At 28.1% G+C, this 21,394-nt stretch overlaps 2 protein-coding genes across 2 annotated transcripts in view; one reads left to right on the forward strand and one right to left on the reverse strand.

The window, feature by feature from the left end:
- LOC111622826 (UDP-glucose 4-epimerase-like) overlaps positions 1-12,391 on the forward strand; it is a 20,855-nt gene extending 8,464 nt beyond the window's left edge. The window contains exons 6-10 of the mRNA XM_023365248.1: positions 6,988-7,168; positions 8,343-8,428; positions 8,499-8,576; positions 11,793-11,907; positions 12,262-12,391. Of these exons, the coding sequence (XP_023221016.1) occupies positions 6,988-7,168; positions 8,343-8,428; positions 8,499-8,576; positions 11,793-11,907; positions 12,262-12,338 (537 nt within the window). The 3' untranslated portion in view covers positions 12,339-12,391. The remainder of the gene's footprint in view (positions 1-6,987; positions 7,169-8,342; positions 8,429-8,498; positions 8,577-11,792; positions 11,908-12,261) is intronic.
- Positions 12,392-15,632: 3,241 nt separating this feature from the next.
- LOC111622828 (pleckstrin homology domain-containing family F member 2-like) overlaps positions 15,633-21,394 on the reverse strand; it is a 53,359-nt gene continuing 47,597 nt past the window's right edge. The window contains exon 9 of the mRNA XM_023365250.1: positions 15,633-17,044. Coding sequence (XP_023221018.1) covers positions 16,910-17,044 — 135 coding nt within the window. The 3' untranslated portion in view covers positions 15,633-16,909. The remainder of the gene's footprint in view (positions 17,045-21,394) is intronic.

Raw genomic sequence — 21,394 nt, forward strand, 5'->3', positions numbered from 1 at the left:
TCCTTTATGAAGGCATAGAGCCTTTACTACATGAAAATGAAAATTAATGAATACACTGTGTACAGTAATTTACCTGATAAGACAGACCTCAGAAAAATACTTTATGAGGCATAAAGCTGTCTTTATCATGAAAATTAATTAACTAAGGATTTTTTTGCCCTGCCAGGGTGTGGCCGAGTTATCCGGAGTGCTGAGTTTTCGAGGCTCTACTGTATTTATATAAAATATTTTTGGAAAATAATTTGAACATTAAATAACTTATCTGGATAATAATTTAATAAAATTCATAAAGTAAAGGTATACATTTTTATAGATTTCTCAGTCAATTTACATAATTGTATTCAAATTAATTTTGAGTTTTAATTTAAAATGATAATTAAATCATTTGCAAAACTGTTCCTTTACTGTATGTTCTAAAATTTCAATGTTATGCCATGATATTTTTTCTACAAAATAACATTTATGAAAACAACAATTTGTTTGAAAGTTATTTTTATTTAGATATAACTGTGTGTACAAAAAATACATTCTGTAAATTGCATTTTTTTTATATCATGCTGCCTTATCACTATTTTATATATCACAGAACTTCTGTTATAAAATGCCAACTTTATGTAAGGCACAGTTCTAATTAACATTTTCAATAATTGAAACATCCATAACTAAAATACTAAAATGTGGTCTTATAATTTTGATTTAGTTCATTTAAAAATAGCATTATATATATTTCAATATTACATATACTTACTTCAGAATAATAACTGTAAAATTGGTTTCAATTATAAAAGATATATCAAATGAAATATCTAATCTATTATTAAAAATTTAAAAAAATTGAATACTTAAATGCTCTACAACTATCTATATTAACAGTTACAGTTGTTTCAATATACAAACCCTGGTCAAAAATCTTTAATACATACAACATTACAAACAACTATTATATTTCAAAACTCATAATAAATGTTTGATTATTTTTAATTATAAAATACAGTTGTATCATTTTAGTTAAGTTTAATACATAAAGTTCATTTTAAAGTAAGACTTATAATTTATAACTTATTTAGAAATCATAATAGTCCAAATTAACATTATGTATTTTATATATTTCCTTGCAGAGTGTTTTACATAACTCTCTGGATTTATTTATTTTTTTTTTTTTAATTTGATAAAGTTGCCATTCTCAAATTCTACAAAATTTGTTGGTTTCTTCTGGAATGTTCTTACTTAGGATATTTTTAATGACATGGTAATGTTTCATACATTTTCAATCAAATTTAAGTCTGAATAATTTGGAGATGACTTTATTGAATATTTTTTCAATAAAACAATTTCTCAAAGTATATGCTTTAGGATAGAAAGTATTACCATCAGGATAATCTTAAATAAGCACATGTGAAATATGAAATTTTTATTGTTATTTTTTTTTATAAGTTTTTAAAATCTATATTAATATAGATGTTTGTTTATAGAGTATATGTGAAGATTTTTTCTGTATGTGGAGTATTTGTCTATAGCTTTACATGTTGTTTCATCAAATCATAAACTGTAAAATTCTCATTAAATTGGAATTTAACAAAAAATTTTGTAATTAAAATCCATCAAGTTTCATGAATCCTTCTGAATTGGCTTTCCTTTGAAGTTTTTAGATGCCTTTCCTAATAATCAGTGTCTTGCTATTTAAAGAGAAACAATAGTTTCCACACTTTTTTCTATTCTATATTTATTTTTCTCGGGTTAAAATGCATATTCTTAGAAAAATATTATTAAAATAATTACTATCTTCCTGTGTANATATCATAATTTCACATACTGCATGACCCGCGGTCACAAGTTCACAATCGCTGGCCTAGATGAACTAACAACTAAGATAAGTTAGATGCAGCAAAGCATAAATTATTCCTAGTAAATCTTATTGGCATGCTAAAGGAAATAAAATCCATTAAAATAATTATAAAATAAAATCTATCAAAATATAATGGAATGTCAAGATATCAGAGTCTTGGTCTGGCAGTTTCACAAGAATATTATATGGTAAGTGACAGTTTGTTGAAAGATAGGCTTCATTGACTTCCGAAAAACTATAAATAAGAATTGATGCAGCGGTTGCCCAAACTAGCAAGTAATAATTAACAACCGATTGGAAATTTTGATTATTACTTGCTACAAGTTGACAAAAAAACAGAGCTCGTAAAACAGGAAATGGGATGGGAATGAAGCTAGAATATACTTCTTCAAATTGCTAGTTTTTATTCTAATAAGAGAATCAACGTAGCAATGGAAAGTAAGCTTCTCATCAAAAATAATACCAACAGCATTGACTGAATGAACATATTTAATGATATGGCCATTAAAAATTAATAGAAAAAGTTAAAAAATTAGGATCGGGAACTAAAGAAAGAAATTAATCTTGATAAATCAGTTGCTTTCAAATTGAATAATTTCATTACAGAAGAAATACAGTTGTCCCTTGATAATCCGACAGGTGTGGGACTAAAGGTGTGTCAGATTACCAAAAGTGTCCGGATTACCGAAAATAATTACATATTTCGCATTGTTTTGCTAGCAGTAACTTAATATTCTCTACTCCAACTGTTCGAACAGAACTGCTCACATAAAATACACGAAATGTGTGTCATCGAGTAAGAATTGGATGGGGAGATTCACATCGTGACATGCTTCTGTGCAAGCAGACACGTAACGGGGACGGGTACCTTGACGGGAGGTGCGTCGGACTACTGAGCATGTCGGATTAAAAAACGTCGGACTACAGAGGGACAACTGTATATTAAGATCAGAAATTACGAAAAGTGATTCCAAAATATCTTAATGTCATAAGCATATGCAGCGATGCTAGATTTGATATTCGGGATAATAAGCGATAAAAAGTAAATTATTAATACTAAGAACGAAACCTTAGGATGTGTCGCACACAGATCGCAGAAACTGAAGTCACTCAATTTAATCCGAAATAAACAGAGTAAAAAGTATACCTAATTGTTAATCCATGCAATTATGGCTAAATAATTTGAGAGAATATAGCAAGATAGAAGAATGGAATCATATGCCTGACTAATATCTTCTAGTATGTATAAAATATAAATTTTTTGTTTCAAAATTAGTTACAATTTCTTGTTTAGTAATAAGTAAATTGTTTAAAATAGCACGGTGCCAAATACCACAATGTTGAGTGTTTGAACCATGATGCAATAGTAAACAAAGAATAAAAAACTTCCAAAAAAATACATTAAAATGTCATTGTTTCGTCCTCTCTCCATCTTCAGGCGGAGTCGACCCGTGGAGATGGCACTTAAAATTTTATGCAATTTTAAGTGCCATCTCCACAATAAATATTTTTATACATTTTTGCATATTTGGATGGATGAGAAGGTCGACTCCACCGCAAGAATGTTAATTCCTGAAGAGTGAAGACGAAACAATCACTTTTTAATGTATTGTCTTTATTGAAATTTTTTAAATGTAAACTTATTGTCTTGACAATTTTATCAATAAAAAATCAAATATGCAATATTCAAATATTTCCAAAACAACAGAGGAAATACTGTAGATATTGGACAATAAGATTTATGATATTTTTTAGGAATAGCAAGGATCCTGAAAGATTTCCAATTACTGGAAATTAAACTACAATGTATATATCATTAAAAGAAGGACTGTAGAAGTAATAGTTAAAATATTGATAAAGATGATGGAAGATACTAGTAGCAGCTAATTTTCATATAGTGTAACGAACATGGAAAAGTACTAAATATATGTATATATAAATACAGTGGTACCTCTTACTTCGAACGCTTCACAGTTCGAATGCCAAGTTCGACAAAAAATCGCTTCGGTATTCGAACGATGCTTCAAAGTTCTACCTGCACGTGGAATGAAAAATGCACTTGAGGCATAAAATAAGCGTCTGATCAAAGAATATAATCTCAAATTAGCAATGTGTTAAAATTTACAATTGTTATAATTAAATCACACATCTATGATAAGTAACAACTGTTAAAAAAAATGCAAAAACTTTCTGTTCAACCCAATATAACCTTTACTAATAATCACGGCATCCGAGAAGTGTGTGGAAGCAATGAAGTCTAACCAGTATGAGGAAGGCTTGAAAAAGGCTAACAAGTAAGATGAAAAAGGAACTTATCGCGAAGCATGAAAACAGTACAGATAGGTGTACCGCTTTTATGCTTCGTGTACACATACGTGTATGGCGGATCTGGCGGCCATATTTAAGATTCCGAAGTCGACAGTGTGCGACCAATAAATGCAATTTTCATTTTATTATATATCATATACGTATTTTTATTTATTGTTTTCGTGTTTTAATTTATTATTACGGCAAATTGCATTATTTTTACCTCAAGTTATGTACATTTGCCGTTTTAAGTTTATCGAAATGGTTATTGTTTGGGGTTGGGAAAGAATTAATTCGCTTTCCATTATTTCTAATGGGAAAAAATGCTTCAGAGTTCGAACGGCCTCCTGGAATGAATTAAATTCGAAGTACGAGGCACCAATATATATATAAATTTTATCTTTTTGTCCTGTGAACACTAAGAGGCTATTTAATCATGCATATCTTGGGTTCGATCCACGACCAACTACAAGCGTTCAGTGTTGTTATCTACTCGGCTTCTGGTGGGCTAGCCGAGACTCAAACTCTAGTAACAATTAGAGGAGAAGGGGTATTATGTGGTATTATGGAACACCATTTTCATTATAGGGAATTGTAAACAAGGTATCATAACTACACCCACATTTTTTGTGCGAAAAGTACTGGTAACTGTTAAACTGAATGTTCCTAATTGGATTTTTCGCTAGTGTAACTATAAGTAAGGTTTTTGAAGGATTCTGTACAAAAAGTCAGAAAAAATGCTTTAATGTATCCAAAAACAAATAGGAAAGTACAAAGAATGTTAAATAATTACAAAATTATTTACTCCAATGTATTTTATCGCAAAAATGATTTAATAATAATAAAGAAATGTACAAAGAAGAAGCTAATCATTTACAAAAATCACAAATATAATGCTCCTATAGTGTTAGGTATCTATATTTTTCCTTTTCCTTCTATTTTTTCATTCATCTACCACATACTTTTACAAGAGTTATACGGGTTCCATATTAAAAGCATCAATAGGGTCCGTATTTTATGCATCGCCATCTTGAATTAACTTATGTCTGTCAAGACCAAATTTTAAAAAACGTGATCATCACACAGATTAATACGCACCCCTAAGTCTCTGGAACGGAATACATGCACCAGTGAACCTACAACTACACGATTTATATTTTAGAAATAATTAAATTCACTTAGCATTCAAAACTTTCGAATTTCGAAAAACACAAATATGCTAATTCACTACGGACAACCATTTAACTGAAGTGAAACGGGTTTTCCCCTTGCTAGGGATGTCTGCCTAGTTCAGTTCAGCCACAATCCACTACAGTTCGCCTTTATTACCAGTTTGAAATGGAGGGGTTCCATAATACCACCTTCTCCCTAAAATATTTTCGAAAAATGACATTCGATAGTTCGTATTCTTGTGAGTACCGAGTATCAACAATAGCGAGGTTGCGGACGAAGTTTTCAGGAGCGACGCTCGACGTGAAAACTTCGACCGCAACCTTGCTAATAGCTACTATTTGCACGTCAGTGTCCTTCAGTTACTGGAACAATTATTAAAACACTTCATTTAATTACATCAATATCAATGTAGATAAATTTTATTCTAAATTTTTCAAACTTAAAAATCATGATTTGAGATGATTCCAATTTGCTTGCTTCATAATTTCGTCTCCTAGTGATGATAAAATTGCCCGATTTCATCATTTCTTGCGCTAAGTTACTGAAGTATTGCAAGATAGCCGAATAACTTCTTATCATAAGACCTTTATTAATCACGCTGTATATACTGCGATATACATTTATTTTCTTAATCTACAGTAAAAGACTTTTTTCGAAGTTTCATTTAATCTTTGAACAGCAATATCAAAATTTTCTCTTGTAATTTAATGAACAGAATTGGATGTAAAACTTTAATATGAGTGTAGAATAGATAATCAGAGTCAAGTGCTTTATATGATAAAACCAAAAAGTGAATTTTAGTAAGTTTACTACATTATTTATTATATGAATAAGTACAGGATACTAAACGTAAATACACAAATTTTATTTTCATGCCTGATGTGGGACTAAATTAACTTTAATGTGCAAAATGGGAACAAATATGAAATATCTGTTCCAATATATAAGTAGGTATACAGTTGATAATCTGAGAAACACAAATGTTTGGTGATCATTATTATTATTTTTATCATCTTTTATTAGTTCGTATTCCTTATTTGTAATTTAATTTGTACATAAAAATAAATGTTTTTTCTTCCTATTTTCTCTGTATGTTTTTTCCCATAACAGCAGCTGTATACCTACTTTTGCACCCTCCTGTATTTGCCAGTAACAGGAAACAAAATTTATTCAAAACTAACTGAGCAAAAATTCAGTTAAATCAGTTATTACATATTTTCACAAAACTAACATTTAAAAAAGTAGAAATGGACTTCTGTTTATCTGTAACTGTTAATTTTATGAAAATGATTTGAATAAACTGACTAATTTGGTTAAATGGAAATAAAGCATTACAATATATTCACAATTTTTGATGTAACTTAAAAATTTAAATATCAGAAAATAATGAACTAAAATTAAATGTGTACAAAAAATAACATAGCCAAAAAATTTTGTCAGTTTTATATATAAATATTATGCTATATTATTTTTTAGTTATCTAACATTATTTAAAATTGCAATCTTTAGTTTTTATTTAATATAGAAGTAATCTTCCACATAAAAACTGCAAAGTATTTTGTTTTGAAACAAAGAGATAATTTCCATAAACAAGCTTTAATTCAACTTCAAACAAAAAGTTTATAAATTTTGACATTTTATCCATTTTGATATATTTTCAGAAATGGAATATCATTTCTTTAAGATATTTCAATCCAGTTGGTGCTCATTCCTCAGGATTAATTGGAGAAGATCCTACAAGAGCCTTTACTAATCTCATGCCATATATTGGGGAAGTAGCAGCTGGTAAACAGAATGAATTGGTTATTTTTGGTGGTGATTATGACACACCAGATGGAACAGGTGATTGTTTATTAAAAGTTATTGAAGTTTATTTTTTTGAGTTGTTTCTTAAATTTTTTGAGAGTAAATTACTACTTCAAATCTTTCAAAATTAAGTAGGCAAATGAACTGTTATGAATAACCTGCAAGACTATGTAATTGGTTAATCAATCCTATATATTTCTCAAAATTTTAATAATGAAAATCCAGTTAAATTTTCTGTAATTGATATTCCTAATATAGGATCTCTTCTTTGTAACTTATATCTAATCTCAAAGAGACAAAATCATTGCATTCATAACAATATACTATCAATGACAGATGACTCAATTTTCTGTTGAAGCCACATAATGACATTCTTACTGATTTAATAAGTTAGATTTCATGAAATATATCATTCTTTGATTCAATATAAATTTTTACATCATCAGAAGACAATGTAGGGAGATATGGAGACAGTTGAAGATATTGGACTATCAAAGTGTATCACATATAATGCTAATAATTTTTTAAATAATTATAACTTCTAGTTTTACAGACAAAAGTTTATTCAGTAAAATTTAATAAAGATATATTATATTGGAAAAAAAGATCCGAACTAGATAAGGCTAAAGAATCAAATTCATTGTTCATAACAGTATCAATATATACAGTAAATGGTCAAAATACCCTAATTTTCCAAGAATTATTACATCCATAGATGCCATAATCAACAAGCAATCGGACAACTTTATTTTACCTAGATGCATTTCAGAACTTATATTTCTTGCCTCAGCGAGTTTCTTCCATACAAATAAAAAATGGCACAAACAATTTTCTGATACATTTCCAATTTCAATGTTCCAACTGTTTAACTATTGATACTTTCATACTAAAACCATTTTCATCTTTATTCTTTTGTAAACAATATTTTGTTACACATAGTCCTTATTACTTTCATATCCACAGAGCAGGAAAATATTTTAATTTCCTAAATGTATATGGGTAAAATAAAGCTGTTGATTGGTTGGTGATTACATTGGCTGTGGATGTGATAATTCCTAGAAAATTTTGACTGTTGATATTGATAATACAGAATTGAAGCATAGTATAGATTACAGATCACTGTTAATAAGTGGATACTTCAAATCTTTCAAATGAAAGTATTTATATAATAATAAAAATAATTATATCTATAAAACTAAATACTTTACAGGTGTAAGAGATTACATTCATGTAATGGATTTAGCATCAGGGCATGTTGCAGCAATAAAGAAACTAACAGAAAATCCAAGATATAAAGTAAATTATACATTTTTCTAAACATTTTCAAACAACGTTTTTTATTTAATAAACAAAGAAAACATTTCAGGTATATAATTTAGGAACAGGTAGAGGATTTACTGTACTTCAGTTAGTGAAAGCTTTTGAGAAAGCCTGTGGTAAAAAGGTCAGTAAATTTAAATATATTTATATTATTATTACTGTCTTTATTCAACTTAGGCTTGTCTTAGCTTTTATTTCTTCATAACTACTATTTTATTTTAAAACTTATCTATAATGTTCAATATCCTTTTTCCTTTCTCACACTCTATTAATATGCATAAGTTAGTCTATAGAAATTAACATGTGTACAATATATTAGTTAACACATTTTTCTACAAATGAACAATGAGAAACATTACATGGGTTGTGTGTTTAAAACCAATTTGAAAGTGGTATGATATGCAAACTTTAAATTGCAACTGCAAACTCATCAAGCTGTTTTTCCTTTGTGTAAAATTACTAAGGGTATCATTAGAAAACATGTGCAATAGACATATTACAGCACTGCAACTTTTTTCAATACCACCAAAGATACATGTACTCTTATCTCATCTTTTGTTCTCTCCTATTCATTTTTATACATTGAATCTACACTTTAATTTACTTTAACTAATCATTTTTTATTTTTTACACACTTCAATTGAAAAATTATTAATTACACTCTTATTTGAATCTGCATCTTGACAGCTGTTAAATCTCAGATAATTATACCTAAAATAACTTGTTTCAGAGAACTTTGACAGTTCAGACACTATACACAAATTGTTATCCTAGTAAGCCATAAACTTGTTGCTGTTTTCATTGCTGTACAGTTAATGTTGGACTAAAAATAATTGTATACATTTAAAATTATAGTCCTATCTTGACTTTTTTTTTTTTTTGTTTTGTTTACACATAGCAACATTACTTTCCTGTATTTAATTAATGAAATCAAAACTGAATATGATGTAATTACACTTTTAATTTATTTGATTCAATTATTAAACTGTACAATGTAAAAATCCATTTTAAAGTAATGTTTGTATACAATTTAAAATAATATTAAATATCTTCAAATTTACTTAATCCAGGCATCATGTTGTTAACTACTGATCTACAAAAAAACAAAAGTGAACACTTTTATTTTGCTATAAATCTTACATTTAATTGTGTTTCTCAATGCATTTACCTTTTGTATAATACATACTCTCAATCTATGTGGCCAAGCCTTTAGAGCCCAATCTATCATCTCTTAGGGGACTTTTATAATTTCTACCTGAATGAACGTTTTATTCCACTTAATGTGTGCATATTTCTTGTCTTTACTCTTTGTTTCAAGTAATCCCAACAGAATAATCACAATGAGCAGTATCAGGACTGTTTGGCAACAATTGTGAGGGTTTGATAAATGCAATTTTATTTTCTTACAGGAATGGAATTGTAGACTTTGCCATATGGGAAAGCACAGAATCCTAACAAAACACAAAGTAGCCATCCAGAAACAGTCTCTTGGCATCTGACTGGAAGAAATGATGAAGGATTTTCTTTATGTAGTATTTTGATGATATTTTTGTCCCAGGTTTCACAAAATTAGCTTTGTTGGTCCTTTCACTGAAATTCCAGCCCAAACCATAACCCCTTGAGGATGAGATGCCAAAGTTGATGGTAGTGCTTTGAAGTGATTTTGGCTCCTGTTAATATAGCAGACCTTCCTCTTGCATTGAGATTTAGTGAGATAGAACAAGCTTTGTCAGTTGTGATAAACTTTGCTACCAACTTTTCTTTGGCACATGATATTAGAATGGCCAAGACCTGCAGTATCTCTCTTGGATGGATACATTGGAAAGCTCATGGCATGCAGGTTTCTTGGCAAGATTAAGGTCCATTTCCTTTAGATTGTAATTGGTTATTTGTTGACTAACATCAAACCTTTGTCCCATTCCTGATTGCATTAATGGGTTCTCCATACTGGCCATAGTCTAGTCTAGTCTAGTCTCTGTAATGTCACCTTTGGTAGGATACATTTTCAACCACAACTGCTTTGCTTTGATCCTTGTCCAAATGCTCTCTGCTTACCATTTTTAATGTTTGAAATCTATCCAATGGAAATGTATTATGTTTTTGTCCTTCAATTCTTTTGAACTTGTCTGAAGGACCACCCAAGTTCTAAAACACTCCTAATTATCCCAACTGTTCCATCACTTATTTTCTTATTCATTATTTTGTCCTAGATAACTGTTCTGGACACATGCACTCACTAGACTTTCTACTATTCTAACATCTCCAACATCATTATACAAATCACTTTCATTACTCTACAACATTATTCACTTAAAAGTGTTCACTTTGATTTTTGTAACCTATATTAAAATGTGAAATTGCTTTTTCTGGAAGCCAAAATTTCAATAAACAAGCAATGTCTTTGACTTATCTTAGGCCAATATCTGCTTATACAAATGCTCAAAAAATGGTACATTCATCATGAATTTATTACACATCAAATAATAATAATAAATTATAAACTGGCAAATAAACATGAAAAAATACATTTAATTTAATTTTAAAAGTAAATACTAACATTAAAACTTTTTAAATACACATATTGCATAAACTTAATGACAAAACATTTAAATTATTGAACAGTTTCAAAATTAATTAAAAAAGTGCTAATTAATAATAAGCAGATATAAAAGCAATAGCTAATAAGGGTAAGGTATTAAGAGTACTAAATTATTTAAACTTAGAAATAGTGCGCTGTAAGATTCACAAATTGTTGAATAATCTTCAAGTCAGATCCATTAGTAAAATAAATTTTCACAATGTTTTCTAAACAATAATTGAATAAACAAAACAGAATTTCAGTATCTTATTTAATAGCCTAACAATTACAATCTGTCAAGTCTTTACCACATAAAGAAGTTCATCTTTTGTTTGAATCAGTTAGCCACCCAGGAACACAATTTTTTACTATAATTTTATTTCATTTCTTTTACTTATCAAATAATATTACAGCTGTTATGTAGGAAATAATTTTAAATTTAGTTTAACTTTTTTAAATGTCCTAATTTTAAACTTAGTTCATATAGCAGGGAAATTGCAAGCACAAAGTAGAATGGTTATTGCATAGGCAGTGAAGTCTTTTTTGCCAATTTTTTTTATGAATTGCATTTTAATATGTTGAGCTTTTCCACTAGTGAAAAACATTCACTACTAATCAAAATAACAAATTTCTTGAGATAAGAGAGAGATTTAATAAGTATATACAATATCAATTTTGGAAAATCTAGGATTTACTATGGTTAACAAACAATTAGACAAGAAGCAATTTAAAATAAAAGTTTTTTTTTACTTATAATTTCAGATACCCTATAAGATCAATGACAGGAGATTGGGTGATGTTTCAGAAATTTGGGGAGATTGTACTCTAGCTGAAAAAGAACTTGAATGGAAAGCCAAATATGGACTGGATAAGATGTGTAAGTTAATTTTTCCAACAATCTTAAGCCTGGTACAAATGAGTCAACATCAAAGCAAACTGGTCTCCTTTCAAATTGAAGCAAATTTGCCTGCAATTGAACAATGGACTCAAGGTTTCAAGAAAAGGTAAAAAGTCTGTTCTATAAAGAGCATATTAAACTTATTGGATATTTTCATTTGGTTATTAACAATGCTCATGCACAGTTTATTATCAATCTGTGGCAATCATTAGCAGTAATCAAACAGTCACTTGACATAAAAACCAGTTTGTCTACACATTAAAGCAATCACATTGACTCATTTGCAGTGGGCTTTATAGAGAAACAATAAATCAAGAGTTTTATTTATAACAGGTGAAGATTTCTGGAGATGGCAAAAGATGAATCCAAATGGATATAGAACAATTGATGATGATAATATACAAAAATAGCTAAAGATCAATTGTAAAATCACTACAGTTAACATTTTAAAATAATTTTAAATGTCTAAACAGACAATCTCTACACTAATACCAAGTTTGTGTGTATGTAAAGAATATGTACGTTAGTTTTCAAAATAAACATTTTAAAATAATTTTAAAATACTGTAATGATATGCAATTACACCCCTCTCAGTGTCAATTTTTAGCCAACAGAGGAACTACAATAATGTTTAAGTACCCTGTAAAAGTGAGGTAAAAGTTCTTCGTTTTGTATTTTATTTATACTTTAAATGTGTGCTTATCTTATGGGGTCAATCTTTACCTATGTGCACCATCATGGCCGCACAGTGGAGACCCACGTTCTAACCTCCACTGTGAACGTGGGTCTCCACTGTGTGGCCATGATGGTGCACATAGGTAAAGATTAGCCTCTTATCGTATATGTCTTGTTGATTTTTATAATGTATTTGAAGATTTGAAAGCGAAATGCTGTTTGGTTTGGTTTGTGCACTAAATGTAAATTTATCTTATTTCTTATATTTTAATAATGTTGTTGTTAAAATCGGGAATTTATTTGTACCTTTTTTTGTACAGTTTAATATAGTAACAACTGACAATATGAGTCCGAAATGCATTTTGTTAAAGGTACTTAAACTCTCCTTTTTTACTCTTTTTTTAACCTAAAGAAGTCGTTGTGATAAGTTTGAGAAAAACAGCACTATTGGGTAGCTGAAATAATAATTTTATAAAAATTATTACCAATTAGAAGAAACTGAATGTCAAAATAAACATTTTGTTTTTTTCAACATTTTTGCAATCATATAATAATACAGTATACAGGCATACCTCGACTTACGTCGTTTCGAGTTACGTCGTTCACGATTATACGTCGTTTGTCAAAAAAGTATATGGAAAAATAAAAATCAAGTTTAAGTCATTTTATTCGACTTTACGTCTGTCCGCCACAAATGTTGAAGTCGTAATATCACTATAAAAACGTTTAAAGCACATAGAATCATATTAAAATATATACTAGTATGTTCTGTATTTACAGTACAGTACATGCATTCGTAAATTTAGAATACTTTTTTCTGTACTATATTAAAAACTAAAATTTATTTGTTTGTAAGCTTAAAATAGATTTTTATTAACCATATATTATTAAAAATGCATTAATAAATAAAATACAGAACCGGGAATGGAAATTTATGGTTTAGCCTAGTGACAAGTAGATTCGGAGACAAGTAAATTCGACTTACGTCGTTCTCCTGGAACCAATTACCGACGTAAGGCGAGGNTTATCCGGAGTGCTGAGTTTTCGAGGCTCTACTGTATTTATATAAAATATTTTTGGAAAATAATTTGAACATTAAATAACTTATCTGGATAATAATTTAATAAAATTCATAAAGTAAAGGTATACATTTTTATAGATTTCTCAGTCAATTTACATAATTGTATTCAAATTAATTTTGAGTTTTAATTTAAAATGATAATTAAATCATTTGCAAAACTGTTCCTTTACTGTATGTTCTAAAATTTCAATGTTATGCCATGATATTTTTTCTACAAAATAACATTTATGAAAACAACAATTTGTTTGAAAGTTATTTTTATTTAGATATAACTGTGTGTACAAAAAATACATTCTGTAAATTGCATTTTTTTTATATCATGCTGCCTTATCACTATTTTATATATCACAGAACTTCTGTTATAAAATGCCAACTTTATGTAAGGCACAGTTCTAATTAACATTTTCAATAATTGAAACATCCATAACTAAAATACTAAAATGTGGTCTTATAATTTTGATTTAGTTCATTTAAAAATAGCATTATATATATTTCAATATTACATATACTTACTTCAGAATAATAACTGTAAAATTGGTTTCAATTATAAAAGATATATCAAATGAAATATCTAATCTATTATTAAAAATTTAAAAAAATTGAATACTTAAATGCTCTACAACTATCTATATTAACAGTTACAGTTGTTTCAATATACAAACCCTGGTCAAAAATCTTTAATACATACAACATTACAAACAACTATTATATTTCAAAACTCATAATAAATGTTTGATTATTTTTAATTATAAAATACAGTTGTATCATTTTAGTTAAGTTTAATACATAAAGTTCATTTTAAAGTAAGACTTATAATTTATAACTTATTTAGAAATCATAATAGTCCAAATTAACATTATGTATTTTATATATTTCCTTGCAGAGTGTTTTACATAACTCTCTGGATTTATTTATTTTTTTTTTTTAATTTGATAAAGTTGCCATTCTCAAATTCTACAAAATTTGTTGGTTTCTTCTGGAATGTTCTTACTTAGGATATTTTTAATGACATGGTAATGTTTCATACATTTTCAATCAAATTTAAGTCTGAATAATTTGGAGATGACTTTATTGAATATTTTTTCAATAAAACAATTTCTCAAAGTATATGCTTTAGGATAGAAAGTATTACCATCAGGATAATCTTAAATAAGCACATGTGAAATATGAAATTTTTATTGTTATTTTTTTTTATAAGTTTTTAAAATCTATATTAATATAGATGTTTGTTTATAGAGTATATGTGAAGATTTTTTCTGTATGTGGAGTATTTGTCTATAGCTTTACATGTTGTTTCATCAAATCATAAACTGTAAAATTCTCATTAAATTGGAATTTAACAAAAAATTTTGTAATTAAAATCCATCAAGTTTCATGAATCCTTCTGAATTGGCTTTCCTTTGAAGTTTTTAGATGCCTTTCCTAATAATCAGTGTCTTGCTATTTAAAGAGAAACAATAGTTTCCACACTTTTTTCTATTCTATATTTATTTTTCTCGGGTTAAAATGCATATTCTTAGAAAAATATTATTAAAATAATTACTATCTTCCTGTGTATTATTTACATAATAACTTCCTGTGTAAACCAGTAAACCAAAAAAAACCAAAGTAGAATTTTTATTATTATTTACATAATAATAATAATTCTACTTTGTGAAAATCCTTAATGTTTCCAAATGGTATACAGTAGAGCATCGTTTATCCGAAAGAATTTCAGTCAACCTAAAGTATAATTTTTATTTTTTTATATTTTTCAATGTATTTATTTCATTTGTAAAACATAAAGAAATAATTTTTAACGATACAATAGCCACAATTATTATTTTAAAAAGTTTACGTTAGGCTTAACATCGATGAAAATTCAACGCGAAGCGACACGCAACGGAGAAAAATTTCAACACGGGATAGGTTAATATATTTTTTTGCACAATCGGTTATCCAAAAAATAAGTTATCCGAACAACCCCAGTCTCCAATTGATTCGGATAAACGACGCTCTACTATATTTTTTTGATAATTTAAGAAAAATTGTTTAGGAACATTGCTGCTTTATATTATAAACTATAGCCTGTTTTTTAGCTAAATGCATTCAAAATCCTGATTATTTACAGACTACATTTAAGCTAATGAAAATTCAGCAGAAAATCATGGAGTGATGTACAGTAGTGCCTCATACTTTCAAATTTAATTTGTTTCAGGAGGCCATTAAACTGATTTGTTCAAAGTCCAAATAAATTTTTCCCATCAGAAATAATGGAAAGTGAGTTAATCTGTTCCCAGACACCAAACAGTACTTATTTTGATAAATTTAAGCAGCAAATATACATAATTTAAAGTAAAAATAATACAATTAAGTGTCTTACATAATAAATTAAAACATGAAAATTACACAATGAATAAAATATGTAAATATTATATAACAAAATAAAAATTGCATGTAAAGGTCACACACTGTCAACTTTGGCATCTTAAATATGGCCAGCAGATCTGCCATACATGTACCACTTTCATGCCTCACAATGTTCCTTTTTCACCTTGTCAATTGTAAATAGTATGATTTCCTCTTACACTTTGTTGTTTCCTTACTTTTCTTAGTTGCAATGGTTAATAGGAAGGGGTTACATATATAATTAAATACCAAAAACAAAGTGAAACAAGTGCTGAAAACACATGAACATAACACAAAAGATACTTTACAATGAGAGTAAGAGATGACTTGAGCACACAACATATGGCATTTATGAGGTGAGTGCATTTTTTCACTCTGTTTACAGTTTGAACACAAAAGCATCATTTGAACTCTGGATTGAAGTTCTCATGAATTTAGCATTTGAACTTTGAAACATTTGAAGTATGAGGTACCCACTGTACATGAAAAAACGTCCCTTTAGCTCATTACTATTATTTAAATTAAGTGTTACAATAGCTGCATAATACTATAGCTAAATATATTTCATATATTTATTTCACTCATTACAAGAGAGTATCACTCAGAAGTGGGACTGCCCAGCATCTTGAACTGAATTATGAGATTCTATAGATCAGATTTGACCCCAGTTTCTCAATTAGAATAGTACATGATTATCTGATAGACTTAAAATTTATTTTAAAATAACATAACATACATTTCAAATCTTTGACTAGGGTATTGTATAGTACAAAAAAAAGTGCTTATCTGAGAGTTTCTAATCCTCCATTTTTCACTAAATAATATTTTATAAACCAATTAACATTTAGAAGGAATGCTAATTGTTGTAGAATTTTCCTTAGAAGTAAGATTCATATTTTGAGCATTTGTAGTTTGGTTTGGCACATCATCTTGAGAAGAGTTTGAATTTTCATCATTTCCATAAAAGGTAGGCTAAAATATTTAAATTGTTAAAATTAAAATACTTCATTAATGATGAAATTAATAAAAGTAAATTTAAAAAATCAAACTAAAGCTGAAATAACAATTTCCTTTAAAAATAGTTATGTACTGTACTTGTTACAGTTTTTAACTTACATAATTCTAAATTTAAATAAAGAACAGAATAAAATTATCTAATATCAGTAACAATACAATTACCAAAATGAATAGATAAATGTTTTCATTGAAAAATTTTGATAATTATACTACTATAGCCACCTTAGCAACTAAAATATTTCATAATTTAATGAAGATTTTTATGGTATCAATAGCTTATATGAGATGTTTGAAATATTTCCACCTGGTTAATTTCTATTCATTTAGACCAGGGTTCACCAAACTACGGCCTGCCGCCACACTGTGCCACAAATGAGCTAAAATATAATTATTTATATGGAAATATCATAGATTGTAGATACACTTATTTTAATTTTTCTACATAGTAAGTTTAGGTAAAAATGCCAAAATTGGTCCAATCTGATTTTTGCACCTGACAGTAATATAATATTTAGGAAAATCAGAAATCAGTGAAATAAAAAATTTGGTGACTTTTTGCAAATTTGGATATCAGAGTGCTTTTTGTGTAAGTATCTGCAATGAAGTTTCTAAGAAAAGAGATTACAAGCTTGCTGCAGCCATCATGTTTGTGTATTGGTAAATAAATATATTGGTTGTCTTTATTTTTTGTGTATTCAGTATACTGTATTGAACAAAATCGTTATGGTTATGTGGCCTGTGCTCGTTATTTTCTCAGTTACCTGGCCTGCTGTGAAAGTTTGGTGACCCCTGGTTTAGACTTATATTTTAATTTTCAACAAAACTATTTTATAATTATATTTAAAGAGAGTTTAGAGAATAAAAGATATACAATAACATATACATCATTTGATCAAAAAATATCTCAATGCTTAAAATGATAATTATCATTGTTTATTTGTAATTTATTGTTGCTGCAAAAACTTTACAGTAAAAGACTTACTAGAGAAATGTATTTCATCATTCTGTAACAAACTTCTTGAATCAGATATATTCTTTATATTTGTGATTATTACTGTATGTTATTTTTCAATAATTTATTTAATTATTGCAAAATAACATATATTCCTTATAATATGCTTATATAAAAAGACATTTCTAGTACAGATTAAACTATTCTGTAAATTTTAACATTTTTTTCAACAAATTTTAAATATACATATTAGATATAAGATATATAGTCTTAAGTTAAAATATTGGTATACAGTAGAACCCCTCTAGTCTGCCCTCGGCTAGTCCGTCACTCCGGTTAATCCGACCGTGGTCGGAGTCGAGAAACTTGTCCCGACTCGTCGGTGACTCGCCGTCCGTGGCGTTTTTCTGTGTTCGTTACAGTATATGTTTTACATTGTGTGTACATGTACAGTTTTGTGCGTGTTTTTAACATGTCAGGAGTGAAACGTAAACACGTTACTCTTTCATTAAATGAAAAATTAGCAGTGCTACAAAGACTGGACAAAGGGGAAGATTGTTTATTTTACTTTTTTCTGATAATCCGACCTTTTTTGCGTTCCGACCATACCCCCAGTCCCAAAGGTGACGGATTAGAGGGGTTCTACTGTATATTATACAATAGTAAACAGAATTATATGAAAAATTTATCTTAATAGCCAAATTTTCAGATCTTTATGCCAAAAAATACACTCTCATTTTCTGCTATCTCTTCACTTCATAATATATACTATTGTGTTTTATTTAAATTTTATGACTTTTTTACCTATACTTGTAAAAGTAATTTTTGTAATTTTTACATTTCTTGTATATGTATATATTAGGTATCTATCTGTACATTTGGGAACCTAAATAATAATTGTAAACTGTTATGCGATTTTATCAAATATCAAGTTAAAAATTTTTAGCAATATTTATACAGTGGAACCTCACATAACGATTAAAGCAAATTGTAAAAAAATGACTCATTTAATGAGTGACATTTTGCATAACAAGTGACGAGGAGAGGGAAAGTCCCAGATTGTGTGCCTGCTACAACAATATGTGTTTAACATTGTTCTGCTAGCATCTTGGTGTCACTTATGATCACACATTTTTCCAAACTTGTGTTCAGACATATTACATATAAACATCAACAACCCATTATATAATAAACATGACAAACAATATGTCAAATTCTTGGACTATGTAAAGGCTATAATTTTATATTAGAAATTACTGTATTTCGATTTTTTTTGTTTTCTGCAAATCAAATTTGCATTCCAGGTTGATTCATTCCACACTAGAAGAAAAGATGATGATGATTCACGCTCCTTAACAATGTATATTGTATAATTTTCTTTGAATAAACATTATACATAAAATATTTGAGTATCTTTTTCGGCATGGAACGCATTATTGTATTTTACATTAATTTATATGGGAAAAATTATTTCGCTTACTGAGTGTCTCACTTTACAAGTAACATTCTAGAACAAATTATGCTCGTTAAGCAAGGTTCCACTGTATTAAACAACAGGCATTAAAACTGCTTATAAAAATCATTTAGTTGCAAAATACAATTATTTTTAAACAACTAATAAAAAACATTTGTTTAAAAGTGTTGGATACTGTGCAATAATAAAAACAGTAAATTTTATTGAAATGATAATCATCATATGCATTTTCTATTGAAAAAAATTATCTCTAAAACATTTTCCTCCTGAAAAAGTCATCTCATACATATGGTTAAACTTAAAATGCAATACTACATAAGCAAAAACATTAGATATATTTGTAGAGATGAAAATACTTTCATATTTTTTATGTTTAATATTCATATATAAAATATTCTTATCTCTGTAATATATCTGATACTCTTGACCTTCCTTATCTCATCCTTACTCTATGAATTTATCTCATCCTTACAATATTATCATATTGTAAGGATGAGATAAATTCATAGAGAAGATATTTCTAATCTGACAAATACAGAAAAGAAGCACAACTAATTTAAATCTATATACTTAAATAATTTGAACTATTTTTGTTGATCTTGTAAAGTTACTCTAAACTTATAAAAATAATTATTGGATATTTGGAAGTAAAGATTTGGAGTAAATAAATTACAAATATTATACTTAAAAATACTTTGGATAAGAAAATTAGTTTTCTAGAACTGTGCAAAAATATTTAAAAAGTTGAATGTTGAACAGAATCCAGAACTGTTTAATCACTGTGAATTTATACAAGAAATCAAGAACAAAGTAGTCAATGTGGTTGTTACATGCAAAAGGTTTTTTTTAAACATTTTTAAAACATTATTAGAATCCTAAAAATAAAACAGGATAAAATAAAATAATCTAATAATGTTTAAAAAATGTTTAGGATTCTAATAATGAATCATCTTAGAAAAGTTTTCTAGGGTAATTCATTGTTTTTCTTCTATAGAATAATGATCTATTTTTCTTTGATTATATATTCAATTCCTAAAGNTAAGGATTGCATTAAAATTTCATAAAATTTAGCATATTTTCCATAAAATGGATTTTTATGGAAAGTATGCTGAATGCTATAGAATTTTCTGATGTGTATGCTTGGATATTTTTGTTGCTATATTCAAATTGAAATAAAATAACAGTTGTGAATATTTTATTTGGTTAACCAAAATATCATAAAATGTCAGTGTAACAGACTTGGCTGCATTTGGACTGCTAAATTTCTCTAGAAGTACTGAATAGGAATAATTTAATTATAATCACACAGTAACCAAGAAACACTTCTATATTTAAATAATCATACAAGTAGTTGAAATAAGAATTATACTATTTATATTCTGAATTATTCTATACATAAAACAGAAATTTAAACATATTTTGAAACAAATAATGGAAAAATTTAATGTATTAATACAGTAGAGCCTCGAAAACTCTACCTAATGTGGACCAAATGGTGGCTGAGTTTGTGAAAATGCCAGGTTATCGGGAATGTGGTTAAAAAAAATAGGTATGAGTGTTTCCTCAGAAAATATTGTACTGTACTTGTATGTATTGTTTACTTGAGAATACAACAAAGAATAAACTGCCCAAATACTCTTAAACAAAGGAAAAGTACGTCTTTTATGAAGGCATAGAGCCTTTACTACATGAAAATGAAAATTAATGAATACACTGTGTACAGTAATTTACCTGATAAGACAGACCTCAGAAAAATACTTTATGAGGCATAAAGCTGTCTTTATCATGAAAATTAATTAACTAAGGATTTTTTTGCCCTGCCAGGGTGTGGCCGAGTTATCGCGAGTGCTGAGTTTTCGAGGCTCTACTGTATTTATAT

Source organism: Centruroides sculpturatus, unplaced genomic scaffold, assembly GCF_000671375.1.
Source record: "Centruroides sculpturatus isolate CEXI.00-Female unplaced genomic scaffold, Cexi_2.0 scaffold332, whole genome shotgun sequence".
Lineage (NCBI taxonomy): Eukaryota > Metazoa > Arthropoda > Arachnida > Scorpiones > Buthidae > Centruroides > Centruroides sculpturatus.